The sequence below is a fragment of the Dipodomys spectabilis genome, unplaced genomic scaffold (assembly GCF_019054845.1).
Source record: "Dipodomys spectabilis isolate Male_0828 unplaced genomic scaffold, ASM1905484v1 ptg000210l, whole genome shotgun sequence".
In the NCBI taxonomy this organism is placed as follows: Eukaryota; Metazoa; Chordata; class Mammalia; order Rodentia; family Heteromyidae; genus Dipodomys; species Dipodomys spectabilis.
This window is the reverse complement of record NW_024870887.1, coordinates 1,126,772-1,144,165: the sequence shown is the minus strand read 5'-3', so window position 1 is coordinate 1,144,165 and position 17,394 is coordinate 1,126,772. Positions and strand designations below refer to the sequence as shown.

The 17,394-nt window shown below is 42.7% G+C and overlaps 1 protein-coding gene across 1 annotated transcript; it reads right to left on the bottom strand.

The window, feature by feature from the left end:
• Positions 1–1,484: 1,484 nt before the first annotated feature.
• Positions 1,485–15,694, bottom strand: Fam228a (family with sequence similarity 228 member A). Its single transcript, XM_042696635.1, has 7 exons — positions 15,602–15,694; positions 13,211–13,279; positions 11,811–12,002; positions 9,535–9,622; positions 9,025–9,172; positions 5,967–6,102; positions 1,485–2,231 (listed from the first exon to the last, which is right to left on the bottom strand). The coding sequence occupies exons 1-7, from the start codon at positions 15,692–15,694 to the stop codon at positions 2,073–2,075; spliced, it is 885 nt and encodes a 294-aa protein (XP_042552569.1). The 3' UTR covers positions 1,485–2,072.
• Between the last annotated feature and the right edge of the window lie 1,700 nt (positions 15,695–17,394).

Genomic DNA, 17,394 nt, shown 5'->3' with positions numbered 1-17,394 from the left:
TGTTTGTTTGTTTTTTTGAATCCGGTCGTGGGGCCTGAACTCTGGGCCTGGGCACTGTCCCTCAGCTCTTCAGCTCAAGGCTAGCGCTCCACCACTTGAGCCACAGCACCACTTCCGGCTTTTTTCCTTTTGCTTATGTGGTGCTGAAGAATTGAACCCAGGGCCTCAGGCATGCAAGGCAAGTGTTCTACCACTGAGCCAACTTCCCAGCCCTTGACTGATACTTTCTATAAGAAAAGTTCTGGGGGCTGAGAAGGTGGCTCAGTGGTAGAGCGCTTGCCTTGCATGCATGAGGCCCTGGGTTCGATTCCACTGCACCACATAAGCAGAAAAAAAAGCTGGAAGTAACACTGTGGCCCAAGTGGAGAGTTCCTTGAGCTGAAGAGCTGAGGGACAGTGCCCAGACCCAGAGTTCAGGCCCCACGACCGACAAAAAACAAAAACAAAAAGATGGAGAACTAAGGCTTGACTCTCCAGTATTACTCTGAGCCTTTGATGTTTGATGTGTGGACATTCTGGGACTTGATCATTGGAGCTAGAATGAGTGTTAGCCGTGGGAGCTATGCCTGTCCTCTTTGAGTCCTGCTCTCCTGGGGAGTAAACTCCAGTGTAACTTCTAAGGAAAGGGTAATAGACATGGGGGAGGACTGCCCCGCAAATTGTTCCACCCTCCAGCTCACAGGCTCCATCTTTCCTGTGTCCCTCTCCTGGCAGAGCCACGTCCATACCTGCCTAAGCTTCCTTGGCTTTTCAAATTTGAAATATGAAATTCATTTTGATTGTTAATAGAAGTACACTTTCTATGTTAATTTTCCAGATATATGAGTAAAACTGGAAAAGATCTGTCCTATGAAGGAGTCACCTGAGCTACAGGAGCCCTGATTTCTGAAGAGAAAGCTCTTCTTTCTCCAGGCAGCTGGAGGAACCAGAAGGATTGTATAGTGCATTGGGGGCTCTACCATAGCTCTCATTTCTGTTTAACCAAATACTGGGAAAAGAAGGGCTGGAAAATACAATTAAGTTCGATTTCTTTTACATCCATCATTCTAGAAATTGATCCATGGACTGATTGGTCAAAACAGAGACAAAATAATTAAGAAATATTAATTTAAGGTATAGAAGAAACCAAAACAAACAGACATTTCGGTGACCTTCAGAAAAGGTTGGTGAGTGAGGCACAGCCTTGCTAAGAAATGCAAACTCTCAGCCATCTCTCGGGTGTTGGGAAATACGTTTTGTTGTGTCTGGAGGTAAGTGGGGACTGACATCAGAATGAGTAACCTCTGACTAACCAGTGTTCCAAGCCTGATGATGATTGGACAGGTTTTAAACTAGCTCTGAGGTTACTGTGACCATAGCTGCAGGACAGCGCTCTCGGGGCGTGGATACTTTAATTCCCGCTAGGATGAATGTTGTGCTGTGTCTCCATCTCTGGACAAAGTGATGGTTCTTGGTCAGATTTAGAATACAAGAGCCTGCAGGAGCTGAGTCAGACAACTTTAATGGCTACAGAAGATACATTATGTCAACAACACAACACACCCACCTCTCTCCCCACACTGAAGTACAAGCCTCATTTTCAGAGAGTGTAGCTGGTAGCGGGAAGGGGATACCCTAAGATGACTTAGATCCTACATCCATTGGGAAGGCAGCCCTCACACAACTTGTGAAAACCTGGGATCCCCACCAAACCCCTCAAGCTCCTAGGGGTGGGGGTGGTATGGCAGAGGAGTAGATAACCCCACCTTCATAGGAGGTGCCCTGGAGGCAGGGCCTTGATTGGCCTTGGAACAGAAGGACACCGGCACTTTTAAGCTAGGAACTGGGCTGCTAGGTTGGCCTCACACCAGTCATTGAGACCCTCTGAGCATCAAATATTGGAAGATAACAATGCTACCTTGCTGTTAAAATATTTCAATGAACACAAAGTTCCTAGTTCATGACCAGAACTCAATAAACAGTAAGTGCTATTATTTGGATATTTCTTACAAGGTCTTTCCACTTATGGAAAGAAAAACGAGGTTCTCAGTCTTTGGACACACACCCTGCCCTGTGAAGGCAAGGAAGCTCTATTACAAACGTCCCGACCTGACCATCTTGTGCACAGAGTCCAGGTACTTCCCCAGGACATCTGCAGTCATCACTCTTCTTTGCACAGGCAGTGCCTCCTGTTCGTGTTGGTCATCTCCCACTGCCCAGGAGCGAGGTCTCTCCTGTCGGTCCATTGAAACCTATTGGCAGAAAAGGGTGGCATGGGTGGCATGCTGCGGGGTGAGGAGGCTCACAGGGAGGGAGGACCCTTCTGGCCCTTAACCCACACTCAGCCTACTTATCCAAACTGCCACGCCCTTTCCTTCTTGCCTCACTCTCCCACTCTGCCTGTATCTGAAGCTCTCACAGGAGGTTTTCAGAGGACTCTGGATCTTGGACTCCATCTACCTTTGTGTAGTATGGCAGAGATGACTAGCTGTCTACAGAGTGCTTCCCTCCACCATGTATAAATCAGCCAGCTTCTTTCCCCAGCAACTTTGGACCCAGCCTTGGACCAGAACCTAGCCACAGACCAGAGGAGGAAACCCAGGCTCCCTCCAGTCCCAGCCACATATACCATGGCCCTGTTCAGTCCAGACTATTTCTCTTTTCCAGTTGCAGGAATGAGCTCATTGGAATCCAGGTGAAAAGATGAAAAAAAGCTCATGAGAGAGTTCTGAACGGGGACAGTTTGCTGTTCATCTGACCAACCTAATACTGGTGCTTCAACAAAAAATAAACTTGTACTGTGTTAAAAGCTCTGTATACTTTTTCAGCCTGATGGTGACAGCAGGGACCCTGCTCTGCCTTAGCTGTAGTTTCCTTCTGTCACATTAAGATCTAAAACAAGGCTGGGAATATGGCTCAGTGGTAGAGTGCTTGCCTAGCATGCATGAAGTCCTGGGTTCAATTCCTCAGTACCACATAAACAGAAAACACCAGAAGTGGCACTGTGGCTCAAGTGGTAGATTGCTAGCCTTGAGCATAGAGAGACTCAGGGACAGTGACTAGGCCCAGAACTGACCAAAAAAAAAAAATCTAAAACAAGTGCTTCTGCACAGCAAAGAAAACAAAAGTTGGGCATGATGGCACACACCTATAATTCCAGCACTTAGGAGCTGAGGCTGGAGACTCTCGAGTTCCAGACTAGCCTAGACCAGCCTAGACCACATAGTGGGACCCTATCTAAAAAAAAAAAAAAAAAAGCTGGCCAGGTGCTGGTGGCTCATGCGTGTAACCCTAGCTACTCAGGAGTCTGAGATCTGAGGATCAAAGCTCAAAGCCAGCCCAGGCAGAAAAGTCCATGAGACTCTTATCTCCAATAAACCACTCAGGAAACCAGAAGTGGCGCTTTTGGCTCAAGGGGTAGAGTGCTAGCCTTGAGCTGAAGAGCTGAGGGACAGTGCCCAGGCCCAGAGTTCAAGCCTCACAACCGACCAAAAAAATATATATATATACTCAGAACTGCTGAGGATAGTACATAAGCCTACCATGTAGTAATTCCTTTCAGAGAGACTTAGGAAAATAACAGGATTGAGTCAGAGTTGCATCACTAAATATTTGAGCAAGTTTTTAGCTGGAAAGAAGAAAAGGCCAGGTTCCACAAGGCATGGTAGAAAAGAAGGGCCATGAAGTTGGAAAGAGGAGAAATGCACAGATGCTGTATGTTCACAACAGGCCATGGACTCATTACCTAGCTGCACCTAAGCCTTCCCTTGGGTCCTGAGCTTCAGGTTTCAGGAGTCCCAGAAGGAGGGAAATAGACCAGGAGCTATCAGATGTGACCGCCCAATTGTGAACTCTGGATTTGAAATCTATGCTGGGGGAAAAAAAAGAAAAAAAAAAAGAGCCAGATTACAGGTGGTTCACACCTGTAATCCTAGCTTCACAGGAGGCTGAGTTCTGAGGATTGAGGTTCAAAGCTAGCCCAGGCAGGAAAGGCCATGAGACTCTTATCTCCAGTTAACCACAGAAAACTGGAAGTGGTGCTGTGGCTCAAAGTAGTAGAGCACTAGCTTTGAGCAAAAGAGCTTAGGGACAGTGCCTAGGCCCTGAGTTCAAGCCCCACAACTGACAAAAAGAAAAGAAAAGAAATCTGTGCTGGGGGAATTCTTGCCCTCTTTTTTTGTATTTCGTTTTTTAAAAATCCCACTTCACAAGGCCTTTTGTGGTTTGCCTGTATAATCCTAGCTACTCAGAGAGGGTAAGATCTGAGGATCATGGTTAGAAGCCAGTCTGAACAGAAAAGTCTGTGAGACTATCTCCAGTTAACTAGCAAATATGTCAGACTGGAGTTGTGGCTAGAGGTGTAGAACACTAGCCAGTGAATGAAAAAGCCAAATGAAAGTGAAAGGCCCAGACCAAAACAATTGGAGATGTGGCTCACATGGTTAAATACCTGCTTTGCAAGTATGAAGCCCTGATTTCAAACCCCAGTTCTGAAGAGATAGAGACAGAGTAAGACAGAGAGACATAGTGAAGAGGAAAGGGAGAGAGGAAGAGAGGGAGGGAATACAGAAGGGAGAAACAAAGGAAGGAGAGAAAGGAAGAAAGAGAAGAAAAGTTGCAACAAAAATTTTGGTCAGATTTGAATGTAATAAGTGGTAAATGGTATTGCTGCACTATTCACAATAGCCAAGTTATGAAAAAAGCACAGAATGCTTTACAGTGGATGAGTGGATCAAGAAAATGTGGTATATACACAATGGAATTTTGTTTATCCATTAGAAAAAAATAATATTGTGCCAATTGCAGGAAAATGGATGGACCTAGAACAAATCATGTTAAGTGAAATAAGCCAGGTTTTGGAAGTGGTACTGTGGCTCAAGCAGTAGAGCACTTGCCTTGAGCTGAAGAGCACAAGGACAGCGCCCAAGCCCAGAGTTCAAGCCCCACGACGGACAGCACATGGTTTCTCTCATATGTGGAAGCTAGATCTAAAATGCAAATGTGCATGATAACATATACAGGACTCAATGCATTTTACACACAAACTAACTAAAGGAGGGTATACTTAGGGGAAGAATCCAAACACATAACTCCTCTGAATCCCTAAATTACTGTTTATTAAAATGAACACCAGGAAGTGTGATGATGTTTTGGGAAGTGGACAAAGAGGGGATCACAGGAATGGAAGGAGGAAAGGTAAGCAAGTGTGGTCATTACAGTCAGTGTACATTATGTAAAACAGTGAACCATGTAAGGAGGGTGGGGATGGGAGGAGGACAATAGGGAAGAATGAAGGAGAGTGAGGCGTGGTACCCATAACCTGACTTATGGAATTGTGACCCCTTTGTATAACTAAATAATAAATGTGGGGGCTGGGAAGGTGGCTCAGTGGTAGAGCGCTTGCCTTGCATGCATGAGGCCCTGGGTTCGATTCCTCAGCACCACATAAGCAAAAAAGAAAAAAGCTGGAAGTGGCACTGTGGCTCCAGTGGTAGAGCGCTCGCCTTGAGCTGAAGAGCTGAGGACAGCGCTCAAGCCCAGAGTTCAGGCCCCACGACTGACAAAAAATAAAAACAAAAATGTGGTAAGTGATAGAAAAATGGCACCAGGTTAAAGGCTCAGGAAAAAGAGCTCAAGGGATCTTAGAGGGCAGATCTTCTCTGTCTGGTCTCTGCTTTCACCAAGTAAGGGCGGGTCAGCACCTGAAAGCAAGGTGGGAGGTCTCCTATGTGCTACATTTCTGTATCTTTTCCCACAGAGGCCTCCCTGCCCTAAGAGCATCCATGAGTGCAGCAGTAGCTGGCCCTCCGCCACCTCCTTTGCTCTCCTATGTCCAGCCACTGCCTCCTCTGCCCAGTGAGCCCCTCTGTGAGCCGAGCAGGGGGAGGTGCGGAGAGGAGGGGGCTTTGTCAGAGCCACTACTTTGGCATTAATACTTGCTGTCCACCGGGTGTGGCAAAATTGCGCCTCCCCAGCTCTCAGCTCACCAGACCCTTCTTTTTAGCCTGTTTGTACTGCCTGCGGTTTGAGGAACAGAGCTGTTTTTCAAAAGCAGTCTGGCTTAAGTTAGGTATATTGTTGTCACCAGATAGAGGAGTTTCTGCGAAGATGAGGTTTTCAGCACTGTGAAATAAACAAAATTATCTCAGGTCAACACAAAAATCAGAAAATTATCTTAATAAACTCAACACTTTATAACAAGGAAATGGCTAATTAGGTATCACTGGTGACCCTTGGAAAAATGTCTCCTAAAAGTTCTTGAGTGAAAGCTTGGTCCCTAGAAGGGAAGGGATGAGTCCTAGAGTGAGTGCTCCGCAGGTCACAGCGTGCCCTTGAAGGGACTCTCCAGACCCTTACCTCTTTATTTCTCTCAGTGTTTTTAAGTTAAAGAAAGGATTAAGGCAAAATAAAGATATTTTAAAGCAAATAAAACTGAGAGATTCTCCATGAACAGGCACACATGGAAATTAAAAACAGTTTGTTTAATGTTTGTTACAAGCTGACACATTTATGAATGATATAAATAGGCCTACAAGTTGTTCTAGAAGAGAACAAAAAAGGGAGAATGAGGGGTTGAAGGATTAGAAGACAAATACGATAAAATGTTGATGGCTGTTAGATGCCAATTCTTTCAACATTGACTACATATTCAGTATAATCCCAGTAAATCTCCATGTACTTGGGAATTTTTGTGTGCAGATATAGATATAGATATAGATATGTGTATATATGGAACTTGAACTAATTCTATAGCTTAAAAAGGATTTGTTCTATCTGGTATCAAAGCTGATTTTAAAAGTAAATATAACAGACCATAATAGAGAATCCAGAAATTAAATAAGTGTGCTTATACTTCTGTTGTACCAAATTAAGACAATAGTGCAGAAAAAGATGGATTTTTTAGTCTATAATATGAAGAAATGAATATCATGAAGAAAAAATTACATTGGACTCTATAAACAATAGACATATAGAAACAATTCCAGTTAGATTAAATGTGAAAACAAAACTGTAAAGGGTTTTTTTTTTTTTGTTTTTTTTTGTCAGTCGTGGTGCTTGAACTCTGGGCTTGGGGCTGTCCCTCAGCTCTTCACCTCAAGGCGAGCACTCTACCTCTTGAGCTACAGCGCCCCTTCCAGTTTTCTAGTGTTTTATTGGAGATAAGAGTCTCATGGACTTTCCTGCCCTGGCTGGCTTAGAACAGTGATCCTCAGATCTCAGCCTCCTGAATAGCTAGGATTACAGGCATGAGCCACCGGTACCCGGTTTAAAATTGTAAAGTTTTTAAGAGGAGGTGATTTCAAATAATGTATGAAAAGTACTAATTATAACAAGGAAAAAAGGTAAGCTTCATAATATCAAGATTTAAAGCATCTTCATTTGGTAGGCATAATGATGCGTGCCTAAAGCCTCATCAGTCGACTGAGACAAGAACGTAATCTAATCCCAAAAGTTCAAAATCAGCCTGGATAGTAAACAATACAACAAGACCTCACCTCAAATAGCAAATAAGTTCTTAAAAGGCATCATTAGGAAGAGTTAAAATACAAATCCACAAAATATGAAAAGATACAAGAAGCAGAACTGAAAAGAGGTCTATATCCAAAATATTAAAAAAAAAAAAAGCTTTACAAATCAGTGAGCAAGACAGACAACCAACAGATAAAAATGGCAAAAGTCTTAAACAGGTACTGTTCAAGTGAGAAAACTCTATAGGCAATAAAGATATGAAAAGCACTCAGAGGTTGGAGGCGTGGTTCAAATAGTAAGGCTTGACCTAGCAAACACAAGACACTTAGTTCAAACTCCAGTACCATCAAAAAAGGAGTTAGGCACCAGTGCTCATTTCTTTAATCTTAGCTACTCAGGAGGCTGAGATCTGATGATCATGGTTCAAAGTCAGCCAGGGCAGGAAAAATTCATGAGTCCCTTATCTTCAATAAACTACTTTTTAAAAACAAAGCCAGAAGTAGGGCTGTGGTTGAAGTGAGAGAGCAATAGCTTTGAGCAAAAGAAGCTCAGGGACAATGTCCAGCCCTATGCTCAAGCCTCGGGACTAGCACGAAAAAAAAGAAAAGAAAAAAAAATAAGGAAAGGAAGAAAGGGAAGGAAGGAGGGATGGAGAAAAGAACTCACTATTGGTAATCAGGAAAATGACCTCAGCCATGAGCTTTACTCAAATTAGAAACTCCACCCATGTCAACAGTCAAAGAGAATGTGAAAAATATGAACAGTACTTCTCGTCCATTATGATGGGGACATAAGCTGAAATAGCTTAACAGTTTAACAGTATCTTATGACTCAGAAAAGCTCACTCTTAGATATACACCCTAAGAAATATGGATTGAGGGAGTCAAAATACTTGCATTGGACTGTTTATAATAACCCAAATAAGACAATAATTCAAACATCCACCAATAGTGGGGGCTCACATCTGTAATCCTAGCTGCTCAGGAGGCTGAGGTCTGAGGATCACAGTTCGAAAACAGCCTGGGCAGAAAAGTCTGTGAGACTGTTATCACCAATTAACCAAGAAAATGCTGAAAGTGAGGTATGGCTCAACGTGGTAGAGTGCCAGTGAAAAAAACCAGCAAGTGTATGAAGCCCTGAATTCAAGCCGCAGTACAGATGGATTTCACAATATGTAAATGTCTTGTCCAAAAATCAGTCACAAAAGAGAAAATGCTTTAATATTTCATTTATATGAAACTCAAAACTAGCTGAGATTTACCTGACTTTTGAAACTGTAAAAAGAAAAACAACTAGGTGAGATTAATAATATTGTTTAAGGATTTAAAAACAACAACAAGGAAATGGAGGGAAAGTAAGCAGGTAAAGACAGCTTTGAAGAGGAAGAGGTGATGAGTGGTCCTATCACAGGACTGGCTTGAAGTTTGTTAAGGTGTTCATACTACTCTCTACATTTATTTCCCAATTCTCTAAACCACTAAAAGAAAAGGTGTGACTAGTTGCAAGCTCTGCCTTAGGAAAACACTAACCCACAAGTTCAGCAAGCATTGGCATATCAGTTTAGTTACTATGTACCTGTACATTCCACCATTTTTATTCTTCATGGGTCTTTCAGAAGCTTCTTCCCATGCTACCGGGACCACACCGCGTGGAGTGAAAACGTACTGGGACAATTTGGCTTTCTCCGGGTCTTTAAGTTGTTTTTTGGTGCAGTGTCTTTTTTCTATCAGAAAATGAAAAATGTAAATCAGCACTTTTAAAGACCAGTTGCTCTTGGGGAAAAATCATTTGACACTTAACAGTCTCTAAAAATGAAGCCGGGGGGGGGGGGGGTGGGGGGGGGTGGGGGGGGGTGTTGGGAAGGTGGCTCAGTGGTAGAGCACTTGCCTTGCATGCTCGAGGCCCTGGGTTCGATTCCTCAGCACCACATAAGCAAAAAGAAAAAAGCCGGAAGTGGCACTGTGGCTCAAGTGGTAGAGCGCTAGCCTTGAGCTGAAGAGCTGAGGGACAGCGCCCAGGCCTAGAGTTCAGGCCCCACGACCGGACTCCCCCTCAAAAAAATGAAGCCTGGGGATCACAAAGCACCTGTCCTATCTTGGGCATGAAGTCTCTTCTTGTCATCCAACTCTTGCCACCTTTGAACCTGAGCATCATCCAATGCAGGGGTTGTACTCTGCAAGAAAAGTGAGACTTTTTCAGGCTGCCAGTGCAGTTTCTATTAAACTATTTAAATCTGCCAGGCACTAGTGACTCATGCCTGTAATCCTAGCTTCTCAGGAGGCTGAGATCTGAGGATCAAAATTTGGAGGCATCCTGGACAGAAAAGTCCACCAGTCTCTTATCTCCAATTAACCAGAAAAAAAAAAAAAAAAAAAAGCCAAGAGTGGAGGTATGGCTCAAAAGCCAGCCTTGAGCAAAAAAGTGCAAGACCTAAGTTCAAGTCCAAGTACTGGCATACTAAATAAATAAACAAATAGTTTAAATCTGTCCTAAACATTCAAATGTGGCCTTACCATGCACCAAAGCTCACAGAGGACCAAGACTGGGGAATCCTGTCCGCACACAGAGCAGTGGGAAAGCAGCAGCACCTGGCTCGATGTACATACTTCACTGAGTGGAAAGAGCTGAGCAGAGCAGGGCAAAGGAGACCCGCCCATATAGAAAAGACAAGGCTCTGTTTAGAGTGTTACAGAATCATTCTATGAGTCAGTATTTGTTGGGCCACTAAGTGCTACATTAAGGCCTCAGCCTGTCACCAAAATTCCTCATTCTAGAACAGACAAGTCACTCACAATGACAATTTAGCTGTGCATGGAGCCGGCTCAGGGTCTTTAGAAGCACAGGGCAATGCTCCTAGCCTAACCTGAGAGGAAGGAGGTATGTTGAGGCTGCTACTCATTGCTCTTTTAGGGCTGTGGGACAGGCAGAGCCAAGAACATCAGTGAGTCTGGGTCAAGAAGTGGGACTATACAAAGGCCATTTTATTTACTTGTTTGATGCCCATACCAGGGTTTCAACTCAGGGCTTTGAGCCCTAACTTGGCTTTTTCACTCACAGCTAAAGCTCTTGAACCATGCTTTGCTTCTGGCCTTTTGCTGGTTAATAAGAGATAAGAGCCTCCCAGTTGTGTCTGCCCAACCTGGCTTTACACCATGATTCTCAGATATCAGCTTTCTGAGTAGCTAGGCTTACAGGTGTGAGACAGTATACCTAGGGAAAGGCTATTTTTAAGTGGTGTTTTCTTTGTTTTTCGCTCTCCTTCTGGTTAAAAGCCTTCCACACAGGGACTATCTCCTGCTCCTTCACTTTTCCACAGCGCTTAAAGATTGTATACTTAGATTTCAAAAGCATAGGGATACCATCTTGAGCTCTGCCTCTTAGGGTGTTTAGGAATTAGTATTTAATAATACCTATTCAGAAATTTTGCTCAAAAATACACTTAAATGTTCTAATATTCCAGCCAAACTACTCTAGAAAATAAGTGGGAGAGTCAGGGTAGGGTTCCAAAATACAAAGAAAGCAAAAATCTTGAGTCTGTAGTATACATCTTTGATTTGGTACTACAATAACATGCTTATATTGGATAAGACATTCCTGACATCAAAGGTTTTCAAAATAAGACTGCAAAATATTTTTTGATGAAGCCAAACTGAAGGACAAAACTGTTGGTCCCTGCTGAGCACCAGTGGCTCACACCTAAAATTCAAGCTACTCAGGAGACTGAGATCTGAGGATTGTAGTTCAAAGCCAGCCTGGGCAGGAAAGTCTGTGAAACTCTTATCACCAATTAACCACCAAAAATCTGGAAGTAGAGCTATGGCTCAAGTAGTAGTGTATTAGCCTTCAGCACAAAAGCTCAGACCTTGAGTTCAAGCCCTGGTACTGGCATACACACACACACATACACACACACACACACACACACACACACACAGAGGCGCACACACACACACACACACACACACAAGTTGATCCTTGTTCCTATAGATTTGCTGATGTGACAACCATATCTCCCATTCCCCCTTGACTAATTCCTACCACAGAAATTAGTCACACAGCCTCTTTTCCTGATCCTGCTCAGAGTCGGGACTTGCCATATGACCTCATCCTGGCCAATGAGCTCTATGTGAAAGTCCCCTGAGGATGCTTTTTGCTTCCTCATCAGAGGAATAGGGAAAGAAGAGAGCCTTAGCACTATTCCCTACCCCCACTTCCTTCTGCCTTGAATGCAGACCTAACACCTAGAGCTGTAAACACCTCAGGTAAGTGTGAAAATGACAAGTAGACTGAAAATACTAGAGATAGTGAGAGAGAAAAGAAAAAAAAACTGGTATACTTTATTGAAAAATACAACTCAGTACCGTTTTGTTGCCGTGCTCTAAGAAATATCCATATTTCTCTTGTTTTATTTTCTTTGATTTTTTGCATGAAAGTACTTTTTTCATTACTTTCTGCTGAAGAGGCTCTGCAACTTGTTTGACCCATTTTTTATGTAATAACTCCTTTTTTCTTTCCTTAAAAATATCCACATGCTGAAAATACATATCCAATTTCTAATGAAGTGATAGGAAAAGAAAAAATGATTAAGAAAACGTTCTACTTATTGTCATTTGCATAACAATGGGTAAACACTTGTTCCCACTTCTAAGTTCTCAGCCAAATTCAAGCTGTGACATCCTAGTACAAGATACTGGAGAACAGAACACACTTTAGGAAGAAAACCTGAAAGCACAGAACAAGAAGTCATGAAAAGTTTACATATACTGTGCCTCCTATTAAACTCAGAAGGCAGGTTAAGCCTTTCTTAACTCACCGAACTATTGCTTCTTCCAAAGCATTCCCTGGTCATCTAACCCTCATCAGCAAAGTTGGTGACTTGATTTGATACCTCTCTCTAACTTATAAAAGGAGGCTAATCTCACCTAGCACTTCGAAGTTCAAATGAGAAATATATGTACACTTACTTTAGATATTGCAAATCATAATACAAATGTCAAAGAAGTCATATAACACCAAATTCTGATCACTCTCATTGAAATTAACTACTGATAAACATCTTAATTCTATAGCTCATATTAGTCACTAATTCATTTCTAGTGGTTACACATAGTCCCATTACAAGATAGGGACATAGAAGGAAGGGACAAATTTTAGTAGGAAAGAATTTTCTATTTAGTACCAAGACAGAGGGTGAGCAGTTAAAACAACGCAGATCCCTAAGGACAGATTCAAACAAGACTTTGGTGTAGCATGAACAACTAAGAGGAGCGTCATGATCCTATAAAATCAGCCTCTGTAACATAGTGTTTGATTTGGCTATCCAGTGTCTCCTCAGTGCTTATATATTGAAGCTTTGTGTCCCTAGCTAATGGAGCTATTGGGAGGTGGTGGAAATTTTAGGAAGAAAGACTGGAAGCAAGCTTAGTTGTTGAGAGCCTGCCTGCCCTTTAAGAGATGTCGGGAGCCAGGCCTTTCCTCCCCTTCCTGGCTGCCATGAGGTGAGTAGCTTTGCTCCGCCACACATTTCCTGCTCTACTATTCTTCCTCACTACAGGCCCAAAGCAATCAGACCAGTGACCATGGACTGAAACCCCTAACGCTGTGAGCCAAAAACAAACCTTCCTCCTCTGAAGCTGTTTATCTTGCATGCCTGTCATAGCCACACAAAGCTGACTAGCACACCTGGCAACATCGAGTCTCTACATGCTGTTCTACATACTTCCTGCTCCCCCAGGACACAAGTACAACACACAGCTCTTACCTTCACAACATAATTTTCTCTAAATAATATTGCATGCACAGCTCCATCAATGTCTTCTCTAGCTAATACCTATTATAGAAATGAGTGTTAGAAACAAACCAAAATGACAAGTCCCAGTGTAATATATCAATAGCATTAGTGAAAATCTAAAGTCTGTATGTCCAAGTATAGGTTATGACTTTTGTTTTGTGCCAGTACTGAGGCTTGAAATCAAGGCTTCATGCTCTTGCTTTAACTTTTTCACTCAAGGCTGTAGTCCTACCACTTGAGCCACATCTCCACTTCTGTATTTTTACTAGAGATTTGTCTATTGGGGCTAGTTTCAAGGCTGGTTTCTCAGATCTCAGCCTCCTGAGTAGCTAGAATTACAGAAACTTGAGCCCAGTAAGTTTGTGACTTTTATAGAAAAGTTCAAACATCATTCTCCAGGAACCAATCACCCAGCAACAACTAGCAACTCCTCCTCATCTCATCTAATTCCCGACTCACTTTCTGTCCTCCACTCAGAATAATTTGAAACAAATCCTTGACATCATATCATTAAACCATATTTTTTTAATTACCAAGAAGTTTACAATTAATGGGATCCCACATGAATTAAATATTTGGTAGGCATATTTTAAAGGGTCCTTGAAGCTTTCTGCTTTCTGTCAGTCTCTTCCTAAATCAAAACCACAGAAAGTCCAATTTAACACAAACTGGTCCATCTCTGACCTAGTTAGTTGTATTTCATAGCCTCTTAGAGATATTGTCTCATACCTAAGGGCCTTCCATTGTGAATCTGAGGGAAAATGATTCACTAACTCCTCCCTGTAGCACTTCTTTAGTTGGATTGCTATAAACTGAGTTCTAGATGTTATTCTTAAATGACTAAAGAAGAAGGAATGAAAAGTTAATTAAAAGCAGCATTTGGCAGCATATGTCTATAATCTCAGCTATTCAGAAAACAGGGGTAAAAGATCCCTGGATTGAGGCCAAACTGGGCAAAGTTAATGGCAGACCCTATCTCTAAAACAAACTAAAAGCAAAATATTAGAGACTGGTTTATGTGGAAATCACAAACTTCTAAGTTCAATCCCTAATACTACCCTCTCCCTGCCAAAACAAAAACAGTATCTGGGAGGAATATGCTATTCCTAAAACAATTATCTCTAGTGAAAAACTCAGACAGATTCTTAGAATTTTATTATTTACTCTGTGACTTTTTTTCTGTTCTGCCACATTGAATGTATCAAAACCAACTAAACCCCAAATTCAAATACCAGATCTGTTAGCAAATCAAAACTGAGTTGTATTTTTACCCATAATTTAATAGTCTCACATAAAATCTAAAATGATATTCGAATAGCTTCTTGGGTCTTCTACAAAGTAAACTTCTTTAAAATGTAAACTTAATTTTATGCTTATTTTAAGATGACAACTGCAAAAGTAACCACTAAACATGTTTCCTTGATAGTACAGTATAAATGTAGAACCAATCACTATTTATTTGGAGGAGTAAAAATGTACATGTTGACAATTATCTTGGATGGCCACTTTTTTTCAGTTATTCTAGCGAGATTATGAGTACATTTTATATAAATAGATATATATGTAGTATTGGCCATGTTTCAAGTTTTCTAACAAGCTTTTGTTGTTTTATATACATATATATGATATGTTAATGATTTGTAGCAGCACTTCTGAAATGTACAGCTTTCTGTGCATATATATATATATATATATATAATCTATCCTTAGTCCCAACCACAGCCAAAGAAATAAAATAATCCCTGTGCAGTAATGTGGAGGCCAACCTGAGTTATATAGTGAGACCCTGTCTCAGAAATAAAAGGCGGGGGAGGGGGAATTTCCATGAACTTCAAAACAACAAAAATTTTTATTTTATTTTTGTGCTGGTCCTGTGGTGTGAACTCAGGGCCTGGGTGCTGTCCCTGAGACTTTGTGCTCAAGTCTAGTGTTCTACACTTGAGCCACAGACCCACTTTTGGGTCTTTTGGAAGTTAATTGGAGAGAGGATAGTCTCACAGACTATCTTCCCTGGGCTGGCTTTGAAGCATGATCCTCTCATCTCAGCCTCTTGGGTAGCTAGGACTACAAGCATGAGCCACCAGCCCCAGGCAATAAAACTTTCCTATGAGCAAATCAATACCAGCCCCTGTCTGCAAGTCTTAGCCTGACTCCTGCAAGGCGACCTCCTGCATTACAGGTTGTCCTGTCCCGTTCATGCCCAGTCCCTCAGGTTAGCAACACATACCACCCGCCAAATTTCATGGGGACCATTCTCACCCAACGAATTCTCTTGTGTGTTTCAGTTCTGGGAATACACGCATGATGGTGCCTAATTAGATCCCACAGCAGAATGGCGTCTCCCAAAGTCCCCATCGTTACCTCCACTGAAGAAACCCACTGAGGCTCTGGCCAGTCCTTCAGTTCTTCTGGACTGAAATGTCCGATACAGTTGGAAGCTCTCGTGGCAGCCATAGATGGAAGCCCTGAGGAGGAAGAGATAGAATGAGGGGACGCAGTGGGCTGCGGACCAGCCGGGCCCGGGGCTCGCAGCGCGGCTTGGGTCCTCGCTCGCTCCTTGCTGGGCTCGGTGAGTCAATTACAGAAGTTCCCCAAAGGGACCAACCAGCATCCTGCGTTGTCAAAGCAGGTCGTCCCCGCGGGGGCCCACCAGCCGCAGGGTGTCACCCCAGTGGGGCCCCTGCCACCTGCCCCCTCGCTGCCACCCCGGAGTTAAGGGCTGGGTGGTCAGCAGTGAGCCCAGCAGAGGAGGTGGCGAAAATTCCACCAAAGGGAAACCCTGACTGGTGGAGACATACCTAATCCAAGCCAAGGATAAAAAGCGGTTGGAGCCCAGCCCTCTTCTCTGCCCCTCCCCACGCCACCACGCCCCCCTCAGTGGGGAGGCCAGGTCCGGGGTACCCCACTGCCATGCAGGCTTCTCTGTTTACTTGTCTATTTGAATACACGCTTTACCGTGTATTGGAAGACTGGGGGCGGCGGCTGGAAGCAACGTGTTTTAGTGCAATCGCCACTTTCCCTTTGCCTCCTCTTCTCGTGGGGGCCTCATCCCACAGACGGACGGCGTTTGCATTCTGATTGAAAGGAACTGATGGAAAACTTTTTAAAAATTCTGGACAATAAGGAAAATCTAAAAGACTGCCCGAGTGCAATGTCAAGGAATTACTACTATTATACGGTTTAGTAACAGTTTGTGTTAGTTTTACAAAGGAGGCATATTCTGAAATAGTCTTGGATAAAATCATTTATCTGAAAAAGTTTGTTCAGAGCAGGTGGAAGGTGAGGACTGGGAAGGATGACGGATTAAACAAGATTGTCATCTGAGACAGAAAGCAAGTCTGGGACACAGGAGCCAAGATTCAGAGATAAATATTGCATCAGTGAGAACAGCTTGATTTAAAAACACGCTGGCACTACTTTCCCTGCTTTAATCTTTACAGTCCTCACTGAGATGTAACATATAGTAAAAGTGAAGTCACTCCCGCCAATCATAAATTTTTATTGCCCAAATGGTGACTGTGCTCTAGAAAAACTAAAGAAAAACACCCATCCTGGCCACAAGATGGTAAAGCAAATCCTCTGATTACAAAGGATTTGCTAAGGAAAAAAAAGTTATAGCAAGGTAGGATTCTTATCTTGAAAGGAGCATCTGGAGAAAAATATTGTTTGTTAAAGAGATGCTCAAAGAGAACAAAAAACATCTACCACTAACACAAGGACCCAAACTTAGCAACTGACCCGATTTAGTATCTCTGGGCTCAGCTGATAATGTCAAGCCAGTGTAACAGCAAGAATAATGAATGCATACCAAGTGTCCAGAACAAAGAACATTTACCCTAAAATATATTCTTTTAAGGCAGACACTGGTAACTCATGCTTGTAATCCTAGCTACTCAGGAAGTTGAGATATAAGTATTGCAGTTCAAAGCCAGTCTGGGCAGGAGAGTACATGAAACTTTTATCTCCAATTAAAACACCAAAAAGCTAGAAATGCATCTGTGATTCAAGTGGTAGAATGCTAGCCTTGAACAAAAAGGCTTAAGGACAGAACCCTGGCCCTGAATTCAAGCCCCAGAACTGGGGCTTGAATATACATTTTAATTTTAAAATATACATTTTAAATTTCCTAAAGAATCTTGATAGCAGAGTATTGC

Excerpts from the sequence above, each read along its gene's own strand:
- Fam228a (XM_042696635.1), bottom strand. The coding sequence starts at position 15,694 with ATGGCTGCCACGAGAGCTTCCAACTGTATCGGACATTTCAGTCCAGAA. Across the intron at positions 9,173-9,534 it reads TCATGCCCAAGATAGGACAG|AAAAAAGACACTGCACCAAA; the intron begins GTGCTTTGTGAT and ends ATTTTCTGATAG. Across the intron at positions 6,103-9,024 it reads AAAAATGGTGGAATGTACAG|TGCTGAAAACCTCATCTTCG; the intron begins GTACATAGTAAC and ends TTTATTTCACAG.